This window comes from Nannospalax galili, unplaced genomic scaffold, assembly GCF_000622305.1.
Source record: "Nannospalax galili isolate Female #2095 unplaced genomic scaffold, S.galili_v1.0 scaffold100, whole genome shotgun sequence".
In the NCBI taxonomy this organism is placed as follows: Eukaryota; Metazoa; Chordata; class Mammalia; order Rodentia; family Spalacidae; genus Nannospalax; species Nannospalax galili.
Genome location: NW_008352891.1, coordinates 6,813,167 through 6,835,520, shown reverse-complemented (window position 1 = coordinate 6,835,520; position 22,354 = coordinate 6,813,167). Strand labels below are relative to the sequence as shown.

Sequence of the window (22,354 nt, the reverse complement as noted above, 5' to 3'; positions counted from 1 at the left end):
TCACCAACAGAACAGAAGTAGAAGGAGGAGGAAGCCAGGCAGGGTATGTGGGCTCAGGTCTTCCTGAGCAGGTGTCCACTGCTGTCACTATCATCTGCAGGTACCAGACTCTAGCTTTTTAGTATGGATTCACACCAGTGACTCTCTAGGCCTCCAGTCTCAGACTGGAACTCCATCACTGGTCCCTTCTGCTCTGAGGCCTCCATTCCCTCAAACTGAATACTACCTAGGTTTTTGGGCTCTTCAGGTGCAGATGGCCACTGTGGGACTATCTAGCCTCTGACTACAAGTCACTCTTTTTTACTACATACTATTGCTTCTGCTCCTCTAGAGAACCCTGAGTAATCAATAAACAGCACATTACAACAGAAGGGAAGGCCAATAAGGCCCAACACACAAGATGCAAAATAAAATTAGAGAAGTGCTGTTCAAAAGCAAGGGGTCCGAGTTCTTATGCAAAGCTCCTGTAGCCATATGTATTTCAGAATTCAGAAACACAGTACGTATGTCAAATGTCCCCTGTCAGTATTATAGAACTAGCAGGGTCTGCTGGTCCACTCTCCCTGGGTTTCAACCAGGTACCATTTATATAATGCTGCTCCAAAATTTACACTTCCAGCTGACCACATGACTACCAAGTATTCCCCTCCTATCATGCATCTCATAGTTACTTGAGTCAACATTCATCTACTCAGGAAATACTCATGAAATGCTTACTACAGAAAGCACTGTTTTAGGGGCTTGAAATGCTCTACTGCCTTCAATATGCTCCTTATTTCCAGAATCCCCTACCTTGAGAATCTGCTTCCATTTCCTCTATTGCTCAAGCCAGGAACTGAGGGCACCCCTTGATACCTTCTTTCCTTCTTGGAGTTCCCACTAATGATTACTCAGTCCCAAATTTACCTTCTAAATCTATTCACTTCAGTCCAGTTCCCCACTGCTATCACTTATAGACTAAACCAAGGGCTGCTAAACAGAGGCAATCTTGACCTTACTGGACATCTGAAAGTATTTGGGAACATCTGTGGTTGCCATAACTTGGGGCTCTCCTAGCGTCTAGTGGGTGGAAGCCAGGGATAATACTAAAGATCCCACAATGCAGTTAGTCTTAAACATCAAAGACTTTCCATCTTCAAATGTCAGTGCTGAGGTTGAAACTCTGCCCTAAGTAAACAGAAGAGTTATACATACCAATGATTTTCGTTTTATATTCATGACAGTTCCTTAACATTATTGTAATTCACAAGTATTTTAGTGTAATAAATACAACTCTATTTTGATCCGATTCTATTAAAGTGAAAAGCATATTTCTACATAAAGGGAATACTCACTTGTGCATGCTCTCCACTCCTATTATGATCATGATACAGTAGGAAATCCCACTTTGTACAAGAAAATGTAAGGCATACCTACAAAAAGTGAAAGTGCCATTAGAAGAAGTCGTAGACATCGAGGTCAAATACTGTAGGTGAAAAAGTACTTAAGTACAAACCCAGAATATTCCCATATCAAAAATAAGGAATAAGAACTTCCAAACCCAAAAGACATTCTGTGAACACCCTGGAGAGGGAATCCCATACCTTAGGCCCCAGGAGCTGCATAAATAAAACCAACACCTACAAGCATTCCAGAACTCCTCACAATCTAGCAACATGAATGCAGTTGGGGTCATATGTGTTGAGGATTACAGCTTTCTTTATAACTCAAGGCACAATAATTTTAAAAGGAATAATAAATATGGATTTCAGAGCCAGGAGTGGTGATGTACACCTTTAATCCTAGCACTCAGGAGGCAGAGGCAGGCGGATCTCTGTGAGTTCAAGGCCAGCCTGGTCTACTTGGTGAGCTCCAGGACAGCTGTGGCTACAAGGAGATCATGTCTCAAAAAGACCAAAAAAGAAAAAAAAAATGGATTTCAGAAAACAGAAACAGATGCCAGCTATTCCCCAAAGTTCTCCAATACCAGCTTTTTACTGTCCTTATCTTTTTAAAAAAATATCACACACAAAATATAAAAATACTAAGTATGACAATTTACTAAGAATCACTCAAATCTAGTCTCAAAGCATGGGGTCTCCAGTCAAATAACTTCCTTCTAAAAGTCCTGTCATTTGCTAATTTACTAAAATGTACTTATAAAGCATTCTGGCTTATATGACACAAAATAAACCATTTAATGAGAAACTTGATTTATCTATTTACTACTTCCCAAACCTCAGGCAAAACAAGACTGGAAACTCTGGACTTAAACCCAATCCAAACCACCACCCCCAACCCCTGAGATTACACACTGCACACATGCATGTGCTCACATGCTCTTCCCCTCTTGCAACTTTCTCCCTTTAGTGGCATGATTTATGGTAAAATTTCCTAACCATTATGCACAAGTTATTTATAAGGATCCTAACATAGGATTAAAGTTGGTTTTACATCATTATAGAATATCTAGTAACTCAAATTAGAAAATTTGCTTAAATTTTTGAACACATTTTTTTCATAGACATGTTCAAAACAGAGTAGGCCCTGAGGCAGCCCCATAGAACACACATCCTTTACCCACTGTATAGAGTAAGCCAGTCTACATCTCCGTCCCCCTTACACATAAACACCCCATATACACACACACACAGAAAACAGTAACAGCCTGGAGTGCTGCTATCACCAGAGGCCTGTGAGATGGGAAAAGCCACTCAAGTATAAATGGAAATAGAATGAAACTTTAAAGCAATTAATTAAGCCAGGTATGGTAGCACATGCCTTTAATCCCAGAATTCAGGAGGCAGATCTCTATGAGATCGATGTCAGCCTGGTCTACAAAGCATGTTCCAGGACAGCTAGAACTACAGGGAGACCCTGTCTCCAAAAGACCAATAATCATAATAATTACTATTAATAATTAATTAAACAATTATTAAAATATACAGTTTTCAAAATCACCTGCTTCCTATTTATGGTCAACAGTAACAATTCACTAACAGACCATGTGAACATGTTGAAGGGGAATTCTAGGTATTTTTAAGGACTTTTAAAATGGGCAGTAAAATGCATCATAGGCACTTAAGGGAAAAAAAGCAATGTTTGCGTACTGTTAAGGAAAACTGTTCCTTTTCTAGATAAATTTCCTTGCAGCATACAGACATGGGATAACTTTGAAGCTAATAGTTTTATTTCTCAGACAGTATTCTGGTACCTTGATGGCCTTCAGGTGCTTAGCAACCTTTTGGGTGCAGTGTAACATATGGGCAGCCACCTGTTTGTCAGCACTGACCTGCTCTGAATTCATCTCTATACTGCTGAATCTACAACCAACATGAGGTTCCTCTTCTACTCATTGTTTCTCCTCATTAGTCAAACGTGCATAGTAAATAAGCATATGCCAGCTACTTAAGGCTTTTCAAGATTACAAACACAGGCAAAGTGTTGACTAGGTTATCCATCATAGAAAGCATCCAAGTGTTATTGGTAAAGAAAAAAAAAATCAGTCTATCTTAAGTGGAGTTAGGACAACTCTATCCAACCCTCATGATTTTGAAGTTGAGAACCAAAAGTCATAGAATTTGTTCTCTAGCTCACACAAAATCTCAAGTTGTTTCTGGCCAAATACCCACTGACTGAGTCTTCAAAGGTGGAATAAGGTCAATTGTGTATCATAATCTTTCAAACTACTTAGGCACTTTGAAAATAAAACAATGATTTATCCCAAAACTTCAACTTGGCTTTATCTAACCCATTTTTATTTATTTTGAATTTCAAGAAACACTAAAGACAGGTATAGACTTTATTTCTAACAAACTGAAACACAAGTTTTAAAAAGATCAAAAACACCTTTGATTATTCAACTAGCTTTTACTCTGTCTTTCTTTGGTGGAGGGCAGCATTGAGGGACAAACACAGAGACTCAAACATGCTCAAGCAAGTATCCTACCACTGTCCTTGCCCCTGGAAATACAAGAGTACACAAGATAGTCTGTCTTCAGAGAGCTTCCAGTCTAGCAAGAGATACAAATAAGCAGCTATTTCAGTACTACATGAAAAAGAGTAACAGGGAGATGGGACAAAGATAGAAAGCCCCAATCTGGATCACCAACCAGATGATGGTAATATGGGCATCCCTAATCCACAAATCCACTCAAAAAGTTTCAGATTTTTAGAATATCACAACAAGCCTATGTAAATATTCCAAGATCTGTAATACTTCAAAATCAGAAACACTTCTGGTCCCCAAAAATTTCAGATAAGGGACACTCAGCCTGTAACAGATGACTAAGTCTGAATACCAGTCCCATGCTCTTTCTGTAGTGCTAGGGTTTCAGGCCTCATGGTAATTAATCTCTGGTTCTATCTTATAGATGACAAAAGTAAATCTAAGGGGGCTAAATACCATGTCCAAAGCCCTGAGACTCAATCCAGGTCTGTCTGGCTTCAAAGTCTAAACTTTTATTACCCTGTATTATTCTTGAGATTTTTTATTACATTTATTTATTGGGGGGGGGTATGTAGGCATGCATGTGGAGGTCAGAGGACAACTTGTGAGAGTCAATTCTGTCCTTCCAACATGTGGTTCCTGGGATCAAACTCAGGTCCTCAGGCTTGGAAGCAAGCACCTTTGCCCACTGAGCCATCACACTGCCCCTCATTATCCTATATTCTTATCAAAGGCATTTAAATGAATAAGTATAATTGTTTTTTAAAAAAACGTATTGCATGACATGGGTGCACTTACATACATGCAGGAAATACACTCATACACATAAAATTAAGAAAACATTTTTAAAAAGAAGTGCTTCTCAAAAGCACATTAAAAAAAAAACTTGTAGGCAAAAAAGAAAAAGGGGGAGACAAAATAGAAGTAGGTAAAATGATCGATTGTATTTATAGAGCAAGCATGCTCTCCAAAGAAAGTTGTAAATAAAAATCAGTGGTTGCAATTGTCTTTGAGCCTAAAAACAAAAGTGCTAACAAATGCAAAACTAATGAATAATCTAGAATACTTCCCCATTAGCTAATTCCAACTACTGAAGGGTTATCAATACAAAGTCTCTCCTTGAAGACAAGAACAAACACTAGGTGTAGTGGCTAAGGGCGCTCGCCTTTAATTGAAGCAGAGGCTGGCAGAGACGGGTGGATCTCTCTGAGATCAAGGCCAGCTGAGGCTACAGAAAAAAAAAGACAAGAATAAAGAATTTTAAAAAGCAAAGAAAAATCTTGTTACCATGTATAACTTGAAACTTAAGGCAATTTAACATTGACATTGAAGCCCAGTAACTTTGCGACACAGTGTTACAAAGTATCCAAGAAGACTTAACAGAGGAGAACAAGCACTTCCTGGGAAGAAGTCTCAGTAAAGGACAGCTAAGTAAACTTACTCAGCTCTGGCTATGCTGGTTAGTTTTTGTCAACTTGATACATGGGAAGAGGGAACCTCAACTGAGGAATTTCCTCCATCAGACTGACCTGTGAGCATGTCTGTGAGGGTATGTTCTTGACTGCTAACTGATGTGGAAGGACCCAGTCCACTATGAGATATGCCATCCCTGGGCAGATGGGTTTAGGCCGAACAAGAAAAATGGCTGAGCAAGCCAGAGGAAGCAAGCTAGTAAGCAGCATTCCTCCATGGTCTCTGTTTCAGTTCATGCCTCCAGGTTCCTGCCCTGGCTTCCCTCAATTATAGACCATGATGTGGAAGTGTATGATGAAATAAACCCTTTCCTCCCAAAGGTGGTCATGGTACTCACCATAGCAACAGAAAGTAAACTAGAACACTGGCCCTACCTCCTTGTACCTGGACATTCCTTGCACTCATTTACTTTTTCCCTAGACCACAAAGTAAAGTACATCTCTGGACCAATCTGAGTTAGAAGTCTTCTCCAACCCCTCATGAAAACATACTACAAATATATATGGAATACTTAAGTCATTTGTGAGTGAAATATAGACTGAGACATGCTTCAAAATTAAAAGGGCACTGGAAAGATGACTTAGAGGTTAAGAGCATGTACTGCTCTTACAGAGGACTCAAGTTTGGTTCCCAACTCCCATGTCAGGCAGCTAACAACCACTTGTAACTCCAACGGAATCTGACACCTCTAGCATCCATGAACATCTGCACTCACATGCACATACCCCACACACACAAATAACTTAAAATATAAATAAATCCTTTTTTAAATTTTTTTAAAATTGTATGTGAACTGCCTACATGTAAGTGCACCCACGTCATGCAATGCCCTCAGAGGTCAGAAGAGGGCATCAGATTCCCTGAAACTGGAGCTATGGACGGTTGTCAGCTACCATGTGGCTTTGGAATTTGAACCCAGATTGCAAGAGCAACCAGTGCTCTTAATTGCTGAGCCACTTCAGCAGCCCCCAAATAAATCTTTTAAAAATACTCTACAAAAGTTGGGAGATTAGAAGAGTGGAATGCTAGCTGTTGGTGAAGCTGGGTAATGAAAGTATTACAGTTATCATACCATTCTCTGTACTTCAGTGTTTGAAAAGTTCCATAATGTTTACATATATATACCACCTCCCACAAGAAATTGAAATAGAAACATGAAAAGTTTGAGGATATAAATTTGATGTATCAAAGAAGTGAAAAAGACAATATACTTAGATCTTAAAGAGATCATGGTGAAATCTATACCTACTACTGGAGGTATAGATTTCTTTGCCTATAGAGAGCCAGTCACAGGGCAATGTGGTAGAGCTGGAATCAATTATCATTAGTTGATTTATTATAGCAATGGATTAATTATCCTTAACTGATTTTTGAGTTTCTAGGAAAAGCAAATTGCTAAAGGCAAGAGGCAGATTAAGAAGTAACTGTGTTTTCTACCCTTCATATGAATAAAAAACATCTTATGACAAGCACACAGGCAATATAAGAGTCCCACAGGCTATACACCAAACATTAAAAATCACTAAAGTGAGATCAAGTGAGTGCACTTCCAACTTTTAAGGAATTCTTATCTCAAATAGCCACCTACAGAAAAGCAAGCCCAGAGTCCTCCTCTGTGAGTGGTAAGCACTTCAGCAAGTTAAGTACCCAGCATGAGTGCACACAGGGGAGGAAAAGTTGGGAAGGAGTCACTAGGAGACCTTTCATAGAGAGTCTCTCCTGAATGCAGAGAGTGACTGAGCACCTTCCTACCCTTCCTCTGTCAGACACCCCGTAGACACTAACAATCAAGAAAGGTAGCATTATAAGATCGCAGGTTAACTCAGTGAGGAAAATGGGAGTTAACTGAAGGAATCACACACACACCCATGTGAAGAATCAGGAGTAAAAACTTTCCAACACAAATAATTTTTTTTTCTACCAAGAACAAACAAAAGTCCATGTGCTAATGGTAGAATCTTAAAATAAAAAATAAAAAAGTTAAGAGAGTCAATCGTGGGCTTCAGAGGGAAAATACCACAAGAACATACAACCAAAAAAAATTTTTTAGTGGCTGTCTCAGCATAAAATATTTACAGAGTGGTTTAAAAGATTTAAGACAGATTGTCTTTATATTCTTTTTTTGCACTTTTTCATAAATTGTGAGTAGTAAGTTCTTTTCTAAGACAAAACTAAAGAATGATTCAATTTCTAATCCTTTGTTTCTACACTAAAAATAAAAATGTTGAAAGCCTTGAAAGAAAACTTTGTAAGTACATTTAGGTAATGTATCTTTTTATACACTCAATTCTCAAATATATCTAAATAGTCAAAATAACTACTTACCATCCAAAGCAAAAAAATGCAAGATAAAGGCCCAAAAGGGTAGCAACTACGTGTCTTATAAAAGAGCTAGTTTTGCTTGAATGTAGATAAGTTCGAAACCAAATGGCTGCTAACAAGGCAGAGAGTTGGCACACTACAAAGTTGACCTGCAAAGAAAAATTAAAATTTTGTATTAGCAACAGACTTGAATTTTTCATTCAATGTTACATTTAAATTCTAAGGACAAAACACCACAGGTATATAAAACTTTTAGCTTACCAAAAAAGGGGGGGGGCTGGAGAGAGTGAAGAGGACTGGCTGCTCTTACAGAGGACCAGGGTTCAATTCCCAGCACCCACATGGCAGCTAACAACTACCAGTAACCCAGTTCCAAGGGATCTGATGTCCTCTTCTCACCTCCTCGGGCACTGAGTGACACAGGTGCACTTAAATACACTCATACACATAAAATAAACAAACAAACAAACCCCAAACCATAAATGGGGCATCTCTAAGGGATGAACTTCAAGTTCTAGGTGATGGGTCAATAGATACTGTCTGCACTATACATGGAGACAGGTGTGCCCAGGTGGGGAGGGGTACCTGGAAGAATGTAGATAACAGTGAGCACATAGAGATAGAAAGCACAAGATACTCTATGGATTAAGGGACACAGAAACCTGTTTGAATGACAGATGCCCACACAACTGGTAGAAAAGTAGAGCTCCAGGCTTCCTGAAATGCACCTGGGGAGTCAAGCTCCCTCAAGGTCCCAGAGACTACGAGAAGGCCAGAGGCTGCAGATTCAATGGGACAGGGACACAGGACTGTCCATGGAAATGGGAGCACAGGGATCATTGCTGTAGTCTGAACATCACTACTGTGGCTTAGCTAAAGGCATGGCAAGGATGAGTGACTGGGAAAGATGGACTGACTCACACACATCCTCCCCCAGGCTCCCACAGCCCTCCTCTCAATGCTCAGAGCCCTGCTCTTCTCACCTGCAGAGCTGAAGAAGACAGGCAAGCCTGAGGCTGCTCTTGTCTCTCCACCAACAGAACTGAGAACAAGGACAGTCATTTCTCTCTGATGGGACTCATTCTTGTGAAATGTTAAGGAAAATACATCTTAAAATCTGTAAATAAAAGATAACCTCTGCCCAAAGTCACAGACAAGTAGGTTCTTGTCTTCAGCTGTAAGGAGAAACAGTTGAACATTGTATGTTGTCTAAGAGAGCACTGTTCTCTGAAACACATTTAATACAGGACAAAAGTCTTCCTAACAGGTTTCTAGCACTTGTTCTTCCCAAAAGGTCTAACAGTGTTTTTGAAAATTAAGACAAAGTAAATAAACTTGAAAAATTACTATTCTTGACATTATAGCTATTCATGTAGCTTCTTATAGTTTAAAACTTTCAAGTACCTTAATCCCTTCTCTTAAATATCTCTTAATTTACCAAAAATTTATAGAGCATCTACAACAGACAGAACATAAGTTCTGAAAATTCAAAGTCTTAGTCCTCTCCCCGGGGAATCTAGAGAAAGCAAGCACAGGCACAGGGCCATCAATGGGTATGAGGGGGGCCTTTCCAGGTTGTACAGAAACTGGTTTAAGAACACCGCCTCAGAGGAAAGCCTGAAGTGGGGGTGAGTGTCACAAACAGCTGACCAAGGGGCAACTAGGTCAGAGCAGTAGTTCCCAATCCTGGCAGAGCACCACTGTCCTCTGAGAAGCTTTTATTCTCCCCGTCATTCATTCTCTACTCTCTTCACATATCTATATATTTATATAATTTAAAAGAAAATGTAGCTATAGCTATGATAGAAATATTCTAAGACTAGTAACAGAATTTTATAGGATCTCTCTAATCATCTACTCTTAAGATTTTACACTGCTGATAGCATGATCCAGGATATCTTACATGGCATTGGCATAGTGGCACACACCTGTAATGCCAGCACTCCTGCTAACTAAGGTAAGAGGACTGTGAGCTGAGGTCAGCCTTGGCTACACTGAAGATCTCAAAAAAAAAAAAAAAAAATAGCGTACATTTGGCTTATACAGGACAACTTTTATACAAGTTTCTTCTAAATGGAAAGTTTAGAATAAAAGGGCTTTATGTTCTCTTTTTTTTTTTTTACGTTAATGTGCGCACGTGTGTGTGTGTGTGTGTGTGTGCAAACACACACATGCCACAGCACTCATGTGGAGGTCAGACAATTTGTGGGGAGTCTGTTGCCTCGCCAGCCCTTAAATGTGCTCTGAAATTACTGAAGCCTAAAGCTATTATCTTTTTCTCTAAAAAGTAGAATTACTCATCTCAGTCTATGTGCTATTTGAGTTTCTGTTTTTAATCTGTAAGATATTTCTATTATGCTGTCTTCTTCCTCTCTCCCTCTGATGCTCTCTCCCTCCCTAATGCAGTATGACCCAGGTCCTAGTAAGAAGAGGTAAATAAAGAGAGCTGACAAAATGCACTTGCTGCCAAGCCTGACAAGCTGAGTTCTATCACCAGAACCCACATGGTAAAAGGAGAAAATCAACCTCCATAAGTTGTCTCTGACCTCCACACGTGCTATGGCTCATTTGTATGCATGCACGCATACACACACACACACACACACACACACACACACAATAAATAAGTTGATGTAAAAATACACAATCAGCTCCTCTTGTCTGCAGGTTACACACTGTTAAACTCAATGAACCACTGGTTGAAATACTGAGGTAATAAGTCTATATCAAACTTATGTACAGACCTTCCCCTTGCCATTACTCCCCAAACAGCACAGTGTAGCAACTTTAACATAGCATCTGCATTGTGCTATATATTTCAAGTAATCTAGAGATGATTCAGATTACAGGAGGATGTATATGGGTTATATGCAAATGCATTTTATGAAAGGGACTTGAGCCCCCACATATTTTGGTATCTGGCAGGGGTCCTAGAACCAATTGCCCCCCAAATAGAGGAATGACTGTATCCTATTCAAATGCCCTAATATTTAAAATGATATAGCTTTGAATAAACTGCCTTCAGTCATTTGGAAGTGAGAGATGGAAGCAGGACATATGAAGAAAGAATTTTTTTTTAATCTCAGCTACTTTAAATCCACATAATAACCCACCTCATTTTATATATAAGAAGTCTTTTTAACAGCTGTATAGAAAAATACTTATAAAAGCCACAGCTTTAGATATAGCAAAGAGGTTGCTTTTAAAGTGCTTGTTTTCCTCAACACTAAGGGACCTGACCTGGTCTGATCTAACACTCAAAAGTGTTGGGACAGAACCTGAATGCCCACTTATTGCTCAGAACCTGCTGCCACTTCAAAGTAACAGCAACAAGATTAATTTAAGACATTCGAGGAAAGTAATAATGTCCCAGAACACATGTGTAAAAACAATTGGGAATTTTAAAAGTTTTTTCAAAGAGAAACCAGAAACTATAAAAGAAACAGTTGGCAGTTGTTTTGTTTTACTATATAAAGATTTTTAGACTACATATAACAAAATGAAAAACAAACAACAAAAAACAAATGGGGGAAATATTTTCGAAACAGAAAAGAGTCGCTTATGCAACACCCAAAGCACTTCTTCACATCCATGAGAAAATAATGACCTACCCAACAGAAAACAGCAAAAAGGAACAGATCATTTACAAATATCGATGTCCAACAAAACTGAAAAGTTTCCTCTCAACTGTAAAAAGTATAAGCTGATGAACAGCTAGGTGCCACTTTGCAACACTTAGCAGCAGCAGACTAACAACAGAGGTAGCATGTTACTTCAGACGCAGAACTCTTAACTGGCAGAACAACCATCCTCAGATTTGCCTTTTTGTCTGCAGTGTCTCAGAAATGATAAATACAGACTCCTCTGCCAGCCCACATCAGACATGGAATGAGAAAGAATTCTGCTGTTTTATGCCAGAACTGGGGATAGCTTGTTACTGCTGCAAATCTTGGCTTATCCTGACTTGATGTGAAAATTAGCACCATAAATATACATCCTAGATAAGAATGTAAGAGCATATAATGTTATCCCACCTAAATGATTTAAAAATACTAAATTATAGATTAAGCAGATTTCCTAAATAAATACTTCAAATGTCTAACAAAAAATTCCATTGTAAAAATGTAAAAGTAAAAACTGAGATATGAGATATGTAACAAACAGTTAATATTAAAAATGTACTTCCAATGGGTACTGTGGTGCACTCCAGTAATCCCAGCTATTCAGAAGGCTAGGTTAGGATGAATGCTAAATTTAAGGCTAGCCTGGACTACTTAGTAAGTTCAAGGTCAGCCTTGGCTACACAATGACACTCTGTCTCAAAAAAGTAATCAAAATATATAAAGAGAGAGAGAGAGAGAGAGAGAGAGAGAGAGAGAGAAAGAATCCCCTAAAAGTTAATTGAAAAAAGAAAACATTGCAGAAAAAGAACTTAACGTGCCAGTAACAGAAATGAGTCACAAATCAGATATAATTAGACTTTTTTTAATATAGTTAAAAGACATGTGTGGGCCAGGCATGGCGGCATACACCTTTAGTCCCGGGACTAAGGAGGCAGTGGCAGGTGGATCTCTGTGAGATAGAGGCTAGTCTGGTCTACATAGTGAGTTCCAGGCCAGCTGGGACTATAGTGAGACCTTGTCTCAAAGAAAAAAAAAGAAAAAAAAAAAAAACCTTCTGTGATTTGTATGCTTTGACATGGAAGAAAACCAAGATATATTATTAAGTGAAAAGTACAAGCTGCAGAACAGAAGAAAATTCCAAACTGTGCGCATATATATATATAGATATAGATATAGATATAGATATAGATATAGATATAGATATAGATCTACTAAACATGTATCTCTGGTTACTATAAGCTTACTATGCACTCAACTCCATGCTATACACTAATGCCATCACCACACAGTCCATGTATATTTACCATATTTCACTAATTTTATGTAGCTCAGTCATCACCAGGTGGGCATTAGGCACTTTTACTCCAGGGCCCATCCTACCAACTATAGTCCATTCTGTTTCCATATGCTTGGGCCTAGAAAAGCTAGACACCATGCCATTAGATGGAGAAAGTAATAGAACCAGGTATGTTAGCACATGTCTTTAATTCCAGCACTCAGGAGGCAGAAGCAGGTGGATTTTTGTCAGTTCAAGGCCAGCTTGATCTACAAAGTAAGTTCCAGGCCAGCTGGGGCTTCATAGTGAGACCCTGGCTCAAAAAAAAAAAAAATTAGAGAAAAAGACATGATTCAAAATGCCCCACTATATGCAAGCTTACATGTACAATGAAGCCTCCTGCACAGACAACTCCTTTCCAAACCTGTCCCCTCCACTCCTCACCAGATACCAGTCTAAAGATGGCTGCAATTCTCCCCGTGTATTTCCACTATTTTACCACCTATATATTTTATATATTATATTGATTTGAGTGTTTAACTTTGTAAACATGGTGAAAAACAGACTGTAAGCTCCTGTGACTCTTAACATTACTGATATTTATCTATTTTGATCACACATACTCTACCTCATTTGCTGACCTGTTGTGTAGTAGTCTATTGTTTGAACAGATGAGGGAAAACTCACAGGTAAGCATTTCCCACTTAACTAGAGATGGCTAAGTTGCTCTCCTGAGCAGCTTGGACCTGTTCACACTCCCACTTAGTGGTGCGAATTCCACTGTCCCATATGCACGGCAACAGCTGACAGTGCCAGACTTTTAATTGTTGCCAACTTAATGAAGATATTATCTCACTATTTTTTTCAGTGTCTTTTTTTTTCATAAATCTGTTGGACATTTAGTTTGTATTTGATATCCTTTGCCTACTTTTTAGTGGGTTGAATTTTCCTCATGACATTTTTTAAAAAGAATTCCTTAGTTGAGACTGCTGTTTCACAGACAACATCTATCAGTCTGTGGCTCACCTTTTATCTGTATTTATGGTTCTTTTGCAACAGGGATTTCTGCTATGGCATATGTGCTCTTTGGCTTTTATACCACACATATAGCTGCAGTACTTGAGTACATGGACATGTATTTGTATATTTTTTGGATTGTTTTTAAAAGAAAAACCAGAAAATAGTTCATAAAACAGAAAACTGAGTGACAGAGACCAGAAATCTGAGTGTTGCATTTTGGGTATTAAGACACTGGTTTGTATCGGTTTCCTACTTATGCCAAACATCTTAGTGCTCCCAGATTTGAGTATCTTCCAATGTAAGCAGTGCATTTTATTACACTCTCAATCCTGTTATCCTCAAGGCTCAGGTAAGATCAGTGTCATCTCTACTCTAAGAGAAAGTATGGCAGATTCGTGGCCTCATGCTTTTCTTTATAGTCTCCAGAATGAACCTCTTATCAGTTGCTCATTCTGACTAAGGATGCAAAGCCTTTAACATGTGGCTAATAAAATACACATATTCACATCCTGTTTCAACTACAGACTGCATTTCCTCTTTTTGAGCTTTAAATTTCATTTACTAGACTATATGGAGGGAATGCCTGGATGTTCAAAGGTTGTATCAAATGATGCATGTATGTATGTGGCACCATGTGCATGCAGTGCCCAAAGGCTAGAAGAGGGCATCAGATCTCAAAATGGAGTTATAGACAGTTGTCAGCCGCCATGGCCATGTAGGTAGTAAGAACAAAACCCAGGTCCTCTGGAAAGCAAGCAAGTGCTCTTAAGCACTAAGGTATCTCTCCAGCTCATGTTTTTACTCTTTTAATGTACCTGCTACAATTTTGAAAATTATATGTGTGACTAGTGTTTGTGGTTTACAACATTACTAGACAACGCAGGTACATCTACTTTCTTTTTTAAGATTTATTTTTATTATTTTAACTTTTTAAGAATATATTTTATTATTTTTATGTTATGTGTATAAGTGTTATGCCTGCATGTATGTAAGTGCACCCACAGAGGTCAGAAGAGAGCATCAGATCCCCTGGAACTTAAGTTACAGATGGTTGTTAGCCACCATATGGGTGCTGGGAATCGAACCCTAGTCTTCTGCAAAAGCAGCCAGCACTTTTAACTGCTGAACCATCTCTCCAGCCCTATTATTTTAACTTTTACATGTATGAGTGTTTTTGCCTACATGTTATATGTGTACCATGTGTGTGTCTGGTACCTGTGAAGGCCAAAAAAGGGTGTTGGAGTTAAGGATGGTTGTGAGCCATCATGTGGGTTCTGGGAATGGAACCCAGGTCCTCTGTAAGAGCAGCACATGCTCTTAGACACTGAGTCATCTCTCCAGCCCCTCCTTTATTTCTAAAAGTAATTTTTCTCCTTTTTATGAAATTTATACACACACACACACACACACACACACACACAGTCACACATGTTCAGCAAAACTTAATTACCTCAACATCAAAACTAAGCATTCTACAGCAAGGCCACAACTGACTTCAATGAAATATCCTGTTCTAATGCTACTTTATAATAATATAAATGAATTCTGTTTAATACACATCCTCAGTTCCTCCAACATGAACAGGATCTGTGAGTCTCACACTAATGGGAAGGAATATGAAAAGGAATAAGGCAGACAGCCAAGGGCTAAAGGTCAAGGGAGCTCCCAAGATAGAACATTCTTCCACTACAGGTGTGCTGTACTTGGGCTCCAAGCTATGTGATAATAACCTGGAAAGCTAAAAAGAGATTCTTGGAAATGAGCCCCAGAATATTTATTCTTCATGTTTGAATGGGACTGGATGTCTTAACTTCACACAAAACTCATGTGAAGCTAACTGAAAAACAAATGTCCTCATCGACCAACATGATCTGCTGAAAATTAACCTCACAGTCTAGCAGAGATGACAAGGCCCAGATACAAAACAAAGAGCCACTTTAAAAATCTTTTTGAGTTAAAATAGCTAAACCTCAAACAAAATACCATTACACACCCACCACATAACCCAAAATTCGAAGTCTGACAATATCAAATGTAGACTTCAAATTCTGGGAAATGGGATTTTTCAAACATAGCCAATAGCTCCTTTGGAAAACAGCTTGGCATTTTGTTACAGAACTAAAGACAGCCATACCTACAGCCAACCTCTCCACTACTTATGGGTATAACATGAACACCAAATGAGATATGAACAATAATGTTCAAACACAATGCTGTTCATAATAGCCAAATGCAAGAAAAACCTCAATGACAAAATAGCCAAGCATACTGTGACCTATTCACACAATGAAGAACTAGACAGAATAAAATGAAAATATAAAAATAAAAGTTTCTTACCCTAGAATACGTTGAACTTAACCAATACCCACTATGCAAGAGCAGCCTCTTGAATCCACTCACTCAAAATACATCACAAGTAAACATATAACCATATTTCATTAAAGGATACAAAAAGCAAGCAATAAACCACACTGTTTAGGGATGTCTATGTAAGTGATAAAACCATAAAGCATATTAAAATGATTACCAATAAAGCCATTCAAGTGATTATCTGTGGCAGGAGGGAACAGGTTACAATAGTGAGAATAGGACTTCTGGATAGTAGCTGTATTTTTTAACTTTATGTGTTAGTTATTACACTAGGTACTATAGTAAACAGACATAAAAAAATATGTAATAGTGTAATAGCTCTAACAAAACAGAGGGTTGCATAAAAGCCCAAGGTTACTCTGCCTTGCTGTGATTTAGGGGTCCTGGTTCCTCCACTCTGTGGCTCCACTACCCAGAACCTCATCACCACTGCATCCACACATCAAAAGGGAGCCATAAGAATGTAGGGAAGGATCACTTGTTTCTACAGAGCCCTGGTCTAGAGATATTACTGTATCTGTAGGCCAAGCTAGAAATACTCCCCCACCAAGATAGTGCAAGGCAAGCTAGAAAATGTGCTCAAGCTATGATCTGAAACAAGAACTAGACTTTTGGTAAGCAGTCAGCCTGTTCTACCATCTCTTTTAAAAGTCCTTTACACTTTGCTGAATGAGGATTATATTCACAATGAAAAAGGTAAAATGAAAAACTGTACCTGCCGTATCTAAGCAATCATGAGTCTGCCCTAGGAAACAAATTCAAAATGGTGTTCAGATATGTAATTAAGATGGAAAGCCAAGTTATGAAGCTAAGACGCAGCATCAAATTATGCTATGCATATGCATACCTTAAGCTTACTATGAATGCTGAAACATAAAATCTTAAAATCAGAAGTGTTATGAAAGACCATATAGTTGGCCCCCATGTGTACACAACCACTTTCATAAAGCGCCTGTGTTACCTACCCTTCCTTCAACTCCCAGACACAGAAAGTTCACTATATTTTATAAGCCAAAGTGTTCTGTTGCTAGACACGAGTATATTTTTAAAATTCTTCCTGATGGGGACCTGCAGAAGCTGAATCCCATCTTATCCTACACCTCTCCCTGGGTGGGGTGGATGACAAGGACTTCTTTCTGGTGAATCTCCACCATCTTCCTCTCCTTTAGCTCCAGCCCTTTAACTTATACAAAGCTAATGTCTCTATAGTCTTTAAAATGGCCTTTACAAATGCTGTGTACAGTTCTGCTTCTCCCAGCATGCCTCTTCCACTTACAAGCAAGCTTCTAGAAAACAGTACTATGTGGTCGCCATCCTGAACACTGATCCCACGCACACAAGTGACGTGTGAAGCCATGGCATTGGAGTTGATGGAGCCTTTCAGTATCATGATGCCCAGACTCTCCGAGAGAGATGCTTGGCCACATTTCAGTCTCCTTTCTGAGACCCAACACTCAGCTTTAGTATTACTTCTTCTGAGAAGTCTCCCTTGTCAAGACAACTGCTCATCTCTGTGGCCCACAACACTTGCACACCTTTCCACCACAGCAGTTCTACCTGTCTATCCCCCACTCCATTCTGAATTGCTTGAGGGCATAGGCTGTGCTGATGTCTGGATTCTCCCAAATGGGGCTGAAGAAACACTAAAACATTTTTGAGGAGTTGACACAGTATCTTCTGAATAAGCCTCAGCATCTTCCCAGAGGATAATTCCTCAGAAAACACAAAGACACACAATCATTTCTCATTGTAAGCCAGTCCAATGCCTCAAATATTACTTGAAGAATACCATTTCCAGCTCTTCTTCAACTCTGTCAAGTTCATTTACACACCAGAATGCTACTAAAGAAAAGTGAGTATTTCTGGTTTTTGACATAACAATTCCTAAATTATAGAATATCGGTATACAGTTTTTTAAAGTCACAATTGGACCTTATAGTAACTGTATATTAGAAATACAGTATATTATTGCTTAGGAACATTCTCTTTAAGTTTTAAGGAGGGGACTAGAGAGATGGCTCAGTGGTTAGGCTTGCTTACTGTTCTTGCAGAGGACCTGAGTTCAGTTCCTGCACCCATACAGTAGCTCACAACTGTCTGTAATTCCAGCACCAGGGACTCTGAGACAATTTTCTGGCCTTCATAGACATTGCATGCACATGGTGTACATATACATATATATATATATAAACATTCATACTCATAAAATAAAAATAAAATTTTAAAACTCTTTTTAAACAGTTCTAAGAATATATAAAAGAAAACGAAGAATGAAGCTGGAGAGACTGCTCACCAGATAATGTGCTGCTGCTCTTCCAGAGTGCCTGAGGTCAGTTCTCAGTAGCCACTGAGGTGGTTCACAACCCCTATTCTTTTGTTTTGTTTTTTGAGAGAGGGGGTCTCCCTGTAGCCCCAGCTGACATGGAACTCACTATGTTGACCAGGCTGGCCTCAAACTCACAGATATCCACCTGCCTCTCCCTCCAAAGTGCTGGGATTAAAGGCATGTACCACCACGCCCAGTAGTTCACAACCCCTATAACTCCAGAATAATAAAAAGCAATAATGAGTATTTTTAAATGAATAAAAAATTCAGTGACAGAATAGCTTCAAATTGCTAATTGAAATAGTCTATCAAAAAAAAAAAAACAGAAACATATTGCTGAATCAGAACATACTTCGATAGTATTTGGAGCAAAAGAGCTGCAACTGACCTGAAATCACTTCCCCTGAAGGCTAGCTCTCATAGCTCTGTAGAGCACTATGAAAGTGCCGAGGGAAAACATCAATCGATGGTCCAACACCAGCTTCAAGACCAAATAACCACATCAATGGCCAGCACAGCATATGACATTGGTGCAGTAGTGGCACTTTTATTCCCAGCACCCACATAAAAAGCCAGGTATGGCAGTGTAACTGTAGTACTTGGGGGAGAGGGGAGTAGAAACAAGAGAATCCTGGAGAACACTGGCAAGCCAGCCTAGTCCAATCAGTGAGCTTTAGGTTCAGCAAGACTCCCCGTCTCAGAAAATACAGGTGGAGGGCAATTGAGGAAAGATACCTGATGCTGACCTTTGGCCTCTGGCCTGCAAATGAGCACCCTTCACATACACCCACATGAGCTCATACATTTACAACACGAGAGAGAGAGAGAGAGAGAGAGAGAGAGAGAGAGAATTTTCTGTCTTACCCTGATCCATATGGGTCCTACTCACTCACCTCACTCACTCACTCCACAGGGGCCCTGCCCCTACCCTGAGAAAGGCTGCCATTCAGAGGTACGAAGAAAAACAGGCAAGCCTCACAGAGTTTCCACACCCCATCTATTAGCATTAGCCCACTCACATATTGCTTCAACCATGCCCATGCAAACAAGTCTCCACAAAGCCCAGCAAGGTGAGAGAACTTCCCTACAGCTGAACACAGGGAGGTTAAAGCACACCACAGAGAGCATAGCAGCTCTGTACCCACCTGGGGCCTTTATCACATCCTTTATGATAACTGGTAAACAAAGATGTTCCCCTCAGTTCTATGAATTGCTCAAGCAAACTAGAGTAAGAGGTTGTGGGAGCCTCTATTTATGAGACAGAAACACCACAGGTAAACTGAGTTTGTGTCTATCCTGAGGAAGGGGACAGTGCTGAGAACTGAACCTGTGAGATCCACCACACCTCCAGGTAGAGGTGTCAGAGCTGAGCTGAATAAGGGCACCTAGCTGGTGTCTGCTGTAGGATTAATTGCTTGCCTGCTGGTGGAAGCAACCCCACAGTTTTTGAGGTCATTACGAGTCTTCTGCATTCACCACTGTGTTGTCAAAACAGAAGGGAAAAATTATGCTGACACCAATGAACAGTCAGAATATAATAAAGCTACTATTTGAAAAGGCTCTGTAAACACAGAATTCTGAGATAAAAATAAAATTAGATACAGTTCCATCATATAATTATAAAAATTCCTTTGTGGCAAACACAATAATCAAAGACAAAGACAGCAAACTTAAAATGAGTATTTATAAGTTATATTACCAAGGGCTGGTTCCCTTTATATATATATCAATAATTAAATTAGTAATAACAATAAAAAAGGCAGAGGTTAACAAGCTGCTCAGTGAATAAAAAAAGGTACTTGTCATGCATGCCTGGCTACTTGAGTAAAGGTAGAAGTAGAGAATGGACTCCAAGAAGTTGTTCTCTGACCTCCACATGTGTGCACACACAAATAAAATTTTAAAAACAAAAATAAAACAGAATATGTCACATACAGCAGGCAGATGTCTGTGAGTTCAAATCTAGCCTGGTCTACATAGTGAGTTCTAGAGCAGCTGAAGGTACATAATGACTAGCATGGTCATTTCTCAGAACGAGGATTACATAGACTCATTCATATTTAAAGGTGCCCAAACAGAGATTAAAGTCAGAATAAAATAGTATTTTCACTTATCAGGTTAATAAAATTAAAAACTTCATCAAAAAGCACATGGTACACTGTCAAGTGTATGAGGAGATAACCATTCTAAAACATAGGGAGTAGAAGTGTCTACTGATACAATACTGGTGAAGAACAGTCTGGAAATGTGGGTGAGGATATACTGACCCAGAAGTACCGCAGTATTGCTACAACAGGAAAACTGTAGACAGGATGGTACAGAGCATTAAGTTCAGGAAGTGCTCAAGAACCACCAGAAAGATAACACAGCACAGCAAGCACCAAGATGAAGTCAGGCAGAGGCTCTCAGCAACACATCTTTTCCCCCCAGCCAATGAACATTGTTTACAAACCAGTCATTCTCCGAAGGAAAGGCTAGACCCTTCCGCAATCCCATGAGGTGAAGAGTGACTGGTCTAGACAATCTCACTGGTAACTAATTTAGGGACTGTACCTGTGCTGCAATCTGGTCAACGAGAAATGAGGCTGCGGACTACTGGGACATCCCTCACTCTTCAGAATGGGTACAGCAAAGGTCTGTAGCTTCTGCGTATACATTTTGCAATCTACATGAGACTCACTGAATGGGCAAAGGCACTGCCAATCATGTGGAGAGCAGTCAAAGAATAAATATTAAAGCAGAACGGAAGGCTTTGATAAAGTTGCTGAACTTCTGAATCAATCAATCCTAGAAGCATGCTGGTTCTGGATTTCTGTGAGGTAACACGTGTTTCCTGTGCAGTATCTTGTGAAGAACATCTAGTGGGTGCTATGCAGGACTGCCCCTCTGGGTCACAAGCAGGGGTAAAAGAGAGGTTTGTCAGCTATGTGCAGTCTCTTTATATTTTGTACTTATCTACTCCTGCATAGAAGTAGTTTTTTTAAGTGATAGATGTTAGTTTTCAAATAAAAATGGAAACAGGATTTAAATTTCCCTAATAATCCCACTAAGTTTTATGTAATGGCAACCACATCTTTAAAACTATAAGCATTTTCAAACATGTCTAGGTCAATGCCATAAAAAATAACTCTTGCTCCTGCCCTCAGGCCTCTCTTGGGGTAAGTCTACCGTGCAGCCCCCCACGCCTTGACTCCCCCAGCCGCGTTCACCCTTCCATCTCCCCTGCTGTTCTCTACACATATCTAATATTCATGGTGGTTGGGGAATGGGTTGGGACTGCCGTATTCTGTACCATCAGTTAGCTATCAGTGTTTAATAAAACATTCCTAAAGAAAGTATCTTTAAAACACTACCTCTCTCTGCTTCCCCGGACCTGCACGACCGGCTAACTCTCCTGGCCTGCTCCCCTATCCTCAGGCCTCTCAGGATGGGTCCATCGCAGAGCCCTCTGCGCCTTGACTCCCCCGGCCTCATTCGCCCTTCCATCTCCCCCGCTGTTCTCTGCTCCTGGTTTGGGCCCTGCGCCATTCCTGGTCTTGGGTCCCCAGACACCTGGGGAACCGGTGCTGCTTCCTGATCCTTTGCGCCCAGGCCAGCTTGGTGCATTCCTTGGGCTCCAGGAGCACTGCTTCCGCGGGACCTGGCCCCACCTCACCTCTCCCTGCTTCCCGGACCTGCACCACTGGCTAATTCTCCTGGCCCGCTCTCCTGCCCTCAGGCCTCTCTTGGGGTAAGTCTACCGCACAGCCCTCTGCGCGTTGACTCCCCGAGCTGTGCTCACCCTTCCATCTCCCCCGCTGTTCTCTCTCCAAGCTTGGGCCCTGTGCCATTCCTAGTCTTGGGGCCCCAGACACCTGGGGAGCCTGTGCTGCTTCCTGACCCTTTTCACCCAGACCGGCTTGGTGCCTTCCTTGGACCCCAGGAGTACTGCCTCTGGACGCGGCCCCGCCCTCACCTCTCTCTGCTTCCCTGGTCCTGCAACACCCGCCAGCCTCTTTCTGGGACTGACAGCCTCT

At 40.1% G+C, this 22,354-nt stretch overlaps 1 protein-coding gene across 4 annotated transcripts in view; it reads right to left on the bottom strand.

Moving 5' to 3' along the window:
* The window catches only part of Mboat2 (membrane bound O-acyltransferase domain containing 2), a 204,047-nt gene that overhangs the window by 129,931 nt on the left and 51,762 nt on the right, over nt 1-22,354 (bottom strand). The window contains exons 1-3 of one of the 4 annotated variants that reach the window (XM_029554573.1): nt 8,707-8,887; nt 7,727-7,872; nt 1,335-1,412 (exon numbers count right to left, since the gene is read on the bottom strand). The exons of 2 other annotated variants lie outside the window; for them this stretch is intronic. In XM_029554573.1, the coding sequence (XP_029410433.1) occupies nt 1,335-1,366 (32 nt within the window). In that variant the 5' untranslated portion in view covers nt 1,367-1,412; nt 7,727-7,872; nt 8,707-8,887. Of the gene's footprint in view, nt 1-1,334; nt 1,413-7,726; nt 7,873-8,706; nt 8,888-22,354 lie in introns of those variants that run through there. One more of the 4 variants, XM_008850141.3, reaches the window with a different exon arrangement.